The sequence below is a fragment of the Phaethon aethereus genome (assembly GCF_964289735.1).
Source record: "Phaethon aethereus genome assembly, chromosome: 5".
In the NCBI taxonomy this organism is placed as follows: Eukaryota; Metazoa; Chordata; class Aves; order Phaethontiformes; family Phaethontidae; genus Phaethon; species Phaethon aethereus.
This window is the reverse complement of record NC_138579.1, coordinates 8,779,199-8,784,838: the sequence shown is the minus strand read 5'-3', so window position 1 is coordinate 8,784,838 and position 5,640 is coordinate 8,779,199. Positions and strand designations below refer to the sequence as shown.

Below are 5,640 nucleotides of genomic sequence, written 5' to 3'. Positions count from 1 at the left end.
TTTTGTGCCAGAATCAGAAGCAGTTGTGATATCTGTGGTGCAAGTCTTTTGTCGCTCTTGTACACTTTTCTAGAGCAGTAAGAAGGCCCTGAGGAAGGGTTAGAGCATGATAGAACCTGAAGCTGCAGTTTCAGTCCCTGAGTGGTGACAGCTCTGGTCTCCAGAGTTCTGGGATGTGCATTCTGGTCCAGGAGGGACCCTGTAGTTGCTCCAGTTGCAGTGGCTTGACTCTGAGGGACACCACATCTTAAGATTTCTTCCATAGTCCAAAAGGCGCTGCAGAGAGTACAGGGTCTATGGGTTTCAGACTGGCCACCCACTGTAAAAAGAAAAACGTGTTTTATCTTACATTGCTTATCTGGCATGCTTGTGGCCTTAAGGGAAGCAACCAGATCATCTAGAAAGATTTGGTTTTTTGAAAGTTGCTTGGTCAATGCCCTGGCATATCCTTTCCTCGCATAAAGCCAAGTTTAGTGTCCTTCAATACTTAATTCAGTCTTAACTGCATTTTAAACAGTATCTCATCTGTTGGACCTGCTTGTGTTAGCAAAGAGTTGTGTTATTCTGTGTATCCAATAGAATAGCAAATTAGGGACACCTTTTCCATGCTAATCAATTAGTCATGTAAGATGTTACCACTTTCCAAAGAAGTGCTGGAGTAGCAGCTGTGTTACTTGTTATGAAAGGATTGTGTGTCAGCAGATTTTGTGTCTGTCATGTTTTCTGCAGAGCCAGCAGCAAATTCTAATAAAACTTAACCTCACTGGCAATGTTTTCTTGCATTATAGGTTGAGATTAACTGCACTAAAAAGAGGCAATTCCATGCTAAGTTTTTTAACTTCTCTGAAGAATCATTATTATAAACATACCAGTTTAAGGACTACTTTCTGTTTCTGTGAAAATCAATATGAAAACTTGCACAGAATTAATCTGAAGAAGAAAAAGCAGACAGCCAGCTACCACTCGTCCTAAGCCTGGACAGCTAAACTATGCATAGGCCATGTTAACACTGGGCTCAGTGGAAAACTTCACCGGTTATCTGCGGGTAAACTGCACTGTTGTCCTGCAGATCTTTTGCCTTAGTAGTTAGGAAAGGGGACTCATAACTAAATTTATTTTTTCCTATTGCAGTTAGACATAACTTGAAGGATAACACGTATGGCAGGGGCAATGTTCAACTGCCGTCTAGAATGGCATGAATGATCAGTTCCTCCGTCATGTGATGCATCCATAGGTAATTGGTTTTGCTGTACCATTCACTGAAATCAAGGTTTCCGTGTCAAACTGATCTCTGTGAAGAGAAAGAGTATGTGAGCAAGGGTTGGTGCAGACATGTGCCTGGTGTCATCCTTCCCTCTACCTGAAAAGGAGTTTGGGGAAGGTGCATGAAGCATCAGGCTGGAAATAAGAGGATCTGGGTCTGATGGTGGGCTCTACCCTGATGTTTTTGCTATCCCAACTGTTCTGTCTTAGTGTGTTATCTATAGAACAATGTTTTTTTGCCTATCTTTATCTCAAACTGAACCATATAGGTACAGTGTCTTTGTTGCTGAAACTTTTTTTGAGAAGGGCAACGAAGCTGGTGAGGGGTCTGGAGCACAAGTCTTATAAGGAGCGGCTGAGGGAACTTGGGTGGTTTAGTCTGGAGAAGAGGAGGCTGAGGGGAGACCTTATTGCTCTACAACTACCTGAAAGGGGGTTGTGGTGAGGTGGGTGTTGGTCTCTTCTCCCAAGCAACTAGCAATAGGACAAGAGGAAATGGCCTCAAGTTGTGCCAGGGGAGGTTTAGCCTTGATATTAGGAAAAATTTATTTCCTGAGAGAGTGGTCAAACATTGGAACAGGCTGCCCAGGGAGGTGGTGGAGTCACCATCACTGGAAGTGTTCAAAAAACTTGTGGATGTGGTACTTTGGGACATGGTTTAGTCGGCATGGTGGTGTTGGGTTGACAGTTGAACTTGATGAACTTAAAGGTCTTTTTCAACTTTAATAATTCTATGATTCTGGTCTTCCAGTAATACAAGTTTTAAAAAGTATGTTTAAACTCAAAGTTTAGCACCCTGCTGAGTTCTAATGACAATTTCTAAAACAAAAAAAAAAATCAGTTGAGCTAAGCCCTGGTGTAAGTAATTTCCTTCTCAAAGACATTTTTTATAAACAAGTGTATATAAATAGGTTTAAAATTGAAAAACCTCTTAACTGCATCACTGTTATAACATTTTACCCAAAACATATAGAATGCTTAACTTGGACTGCTTACATTAGAAGCAAATGCTGTGTTTAAAGCATTTTTCTGTCACTTTTTTTAAGTACAGAATTTTCAGGACAATTTAATGTCATTCACTTATGTCAATGCTTCAGCTGCCTTGAGATTTTTCTAGTGTACTCGATGCACAACCCTCAGGCTCTCAGAGGCATTCCTATAACAGTAAAATGTGGTTAACACAGTGGACTTCTAGTTCTAGAGAAGGTTTTTTTTCTGCAGCTCCTCCCCATTTCAGAAGACTCCAGAACCTGACACGGTTCTCTCAGAGAAGGGGTGAGAAGAGATGTCAGACATAGGAATAACTTGTAACATCTCTGAGAAGGCAAATGGTGATGATCTGACTAGGACTGTCCTCTGTGCAGTAGCCTTTGCCTTGAGCACCACTGATGGCTGGTTGGTCTGTCCTCCCTCCTGCCGGTGCAGCTTTCCTGGCTGCTTTCCACATGTGCATGCTACCAAGTGTGGAAGGAAAAAAGATTCAACCAGAAGAAAACAGGTTCAAGTAGTCCAAAGATCCCCACAATGACTGCACCCCAGAGTTAAAAGCAGTTTTTTGTGTATTGTAAACTGGGCTCAGGAAGGACCTGTGAGCCCGTACAGTCCTTGCCTCTGTTACGGATTTCCTCAGAGCGCTCCTGTGAGGATATTTTTGGGCTATAAAGACTTTAGGATTAGTCAAAAAGGCCAAGAGAAACAGAAGATGTTTCTGCGAGGTGTTTGTAGCTGGACACTACTTTAAATGCAAAACACTTCTTCTAAGATATAACCGTGGATTGTTTCCTGTTCTGAATCTTTTCTGTGATGATTCAGCTATTGGCAGAAATAACATGGAGTATGATTTTGAAGCACAGGAATCCTCTGTAATCCCATCTTCACCTGATTGTTATTTCAGGCATTACCTGTTTGTAGATAGAAATATTTTTCCCTTTAAAAAAAAAAGGCAAGAAGAGAAGGACATCAGTCTGTTTTTCTTGGCTTTCTGTAATTAATCCAGTTATCTATCTCTGTAAAGTCTGACAACAAATTATTGGTTCTTACCACCTTATTTCTCAGGAAGAAAACCTGGAAGGGGAAGTTGCCACAGAACCAGAACCATTAAAGCCCCCAGTGATTAACCTCAGTGCTGACATTTGCTGTCCTTATACTGGAATAATGTTTCCTCCCCTTATTCCATGCAACCTTTTGACCTACTGAACACAAACCATTTACACTACTGACTCTTTTGTGACTGTGTCCCACCTACCCTTGACCCAAACTTTGCTTCTCTGGCAGCTGCAAGCTGCCATCCTGTAGTACTGGTCTTACTGGGGTTTTAGGCTAACTCAGAGGACGCTTTCCTTCTCTCCTTTCCAAGCGGGAGTTTGAGATTCCCATCTCTTCTCTCCTGAAAGTCTCCAAGGCATGAGAACTTTCACTTCTATCACTGTATGTTTCCCTACCCATAAATGCGCTGCAGCATCTGGAAAGGTTTCATTGCAAGGTTAGAAATATGAACTCCGTACCCTTGAAAAGAAGGAATTTCTCTTCTTTCCAGGGAGAAAGTCCACAGGAGTCTTGGTTTGGAGCTTGCAGCACCTGCCTGGTACTGTGATAATGGACTTTGAAAGTTCTGATGTTGTTAAATTAGAGGTGTTATTTTAGGTCATTTCAGAAGCTTTAATGGCTCCCTGTGACTGCACAGCTGGACTGATGGTAACCGAAGCACAGACTTTGCAGGTGAAGGAATATGAAAACCAACACTAATAAAATGGTAATATTTTAAAAGCTTTTTTTCCCAAGTGTCAGATCCCAGCTTAAGAAAAGCCTGTGGAAAAGTAAAGTTGGGGTTTCTAAGCATTCCAAAGTGAGGCAATGCCTACATGACAGTTGGGTTGCTTCTGCCCTTATTCAGTGCAACACAGTCTTCGGTTACATTCCTCACAATATTTCATATACGTGTGTGTATATACATCTCTCCCACTGGCTTCCAACTTCTGTGCAACATTGGCCTGTAATACCTTTGGTGCGCTCATTAGAGAGAATGAAAGGTATGAAGCAACAAGGCAAGATCTATGAAAAGTCTCGTGTTAAAAGCAAACAAGACTTGGAATCGTTAAATCTGTTACAGGGCTCTTCCATGAAGCTGTGCAAGTCACTTGAACCTACTGTCTCCCAGTGCCCATTCTTCCTTTTTTTTTTTTTTCCCATAAGCTCATGGGAAATGCACAGGTTGCAATCTGGAGAAATGTGTTGCTCTCACAACTATAATTGAAGTCACCGAACATGGAACATGTAATCTTCTGCTAAAGTGGGACTTCTCTGCTATAGGATCCTGGATGTCTCAAGCTGGACACTATGAATTACCAGACGATTTTAGCCTCACTGTGCCCCAGTTTCCTGTCTGATCCCTGTATGACAAGGTAAAATACAGATGTTCGCTGATGCCTACGAAGCACCAGGAGATTAGTGATGAGCACCACAAAGAAATTAATTGTGCTGTACTCGAGCAGAGGTTGGCTGGTGTCCCATGTATACAACACAGGGCCATGTTGAATGAGAAGTATGGGGCGCTGCCACCCGGCACTGGCCCTGGGGTCTGTGCTCGGCCCCATCATCCAGGCCTGGGCCCGCCTGGGGGATGTGGCTGCTCCCGGTGTGGGGCCGCAAGACGTGGTACGATCCCCCCACCAATTCAAAGGCATCGCGCCTGAAGATGCTGCCGCCCGTCAACCCCGAGGAGCTGCTGCTGGTGGCCACTGAGCAGTATCGGCAGCACCGGCTGGTCCTCGGCACCCTGCGGGCCGAGTTCTGGGCCGAGGTGCCGCAGAGGAAGCGGAAGGCACGGCTGTCCTGGGAGGACTCAGTGCAGCTGGCGGAGGAGCACCAGCACCTGATGGCCTGGAACGAGGCAGAGAACACCCTGCAGCGGGCACGCAGGGAGGAAAGAAGAGGAAGAACAGAAGAGGAAGAAGTTACAAGCTGCAGAGAACAAGGCCAGAATAATGGAGGCTTTCCTGAAAGAGAAGGAGGTTCTCCGGCTGCAGGAGGAAGCCAAAACATTTGTCACCCCCGAGAACCTGGACGCACTGATTGAGGAGGGCCTGGACAATCCTTGCAACTACAAGTTTGCTATCGACAAGACGGTGTTGTCTTAGCAGCCCCGGCCTGCCTTCTGTCCAGAGGCTCCACTTAGGAGCAGGTTTCTTCCTTTTAAGCTGTAAATTGACTGCAGAAATGTGGGAAATTTTTTTCTATTAAAAAAAAAAATTGGGTGGGAGTGTTGATCTGCTGGAGGGTACGAGGGCTCTGCAGAGGGATCTGGACAGGCTGGATCGATGGGCAGAGGCCAACTGTATGAGGTTTAACAAGGCCAAGGGCCAGGTCCTGCACTTCGGT

General features: G+C 44.4%; 1 protein-coding gene across 1 annotated transcript; it reads left to right on the top strand.

Moving 5' to 3' along the window:
- Window positions 1-4,882: 4,882 nt before the first annotated feature.
- On the top strand, window positions 4,883-5,399 carry LOC309405987 (small ribosomal subunit protein mS26-like; the record flags this gene model as incomplete). Its single annotated transcript, XM_082000968.1, is given in 2 exon segments — window positions 4,883-5,184; window positions 5,186-5,399. Coding segments are annotated over 2 exon segments (516 nt in total).
- Window positions 5,400-5,640: the final 241 nt, after the last annotated feature.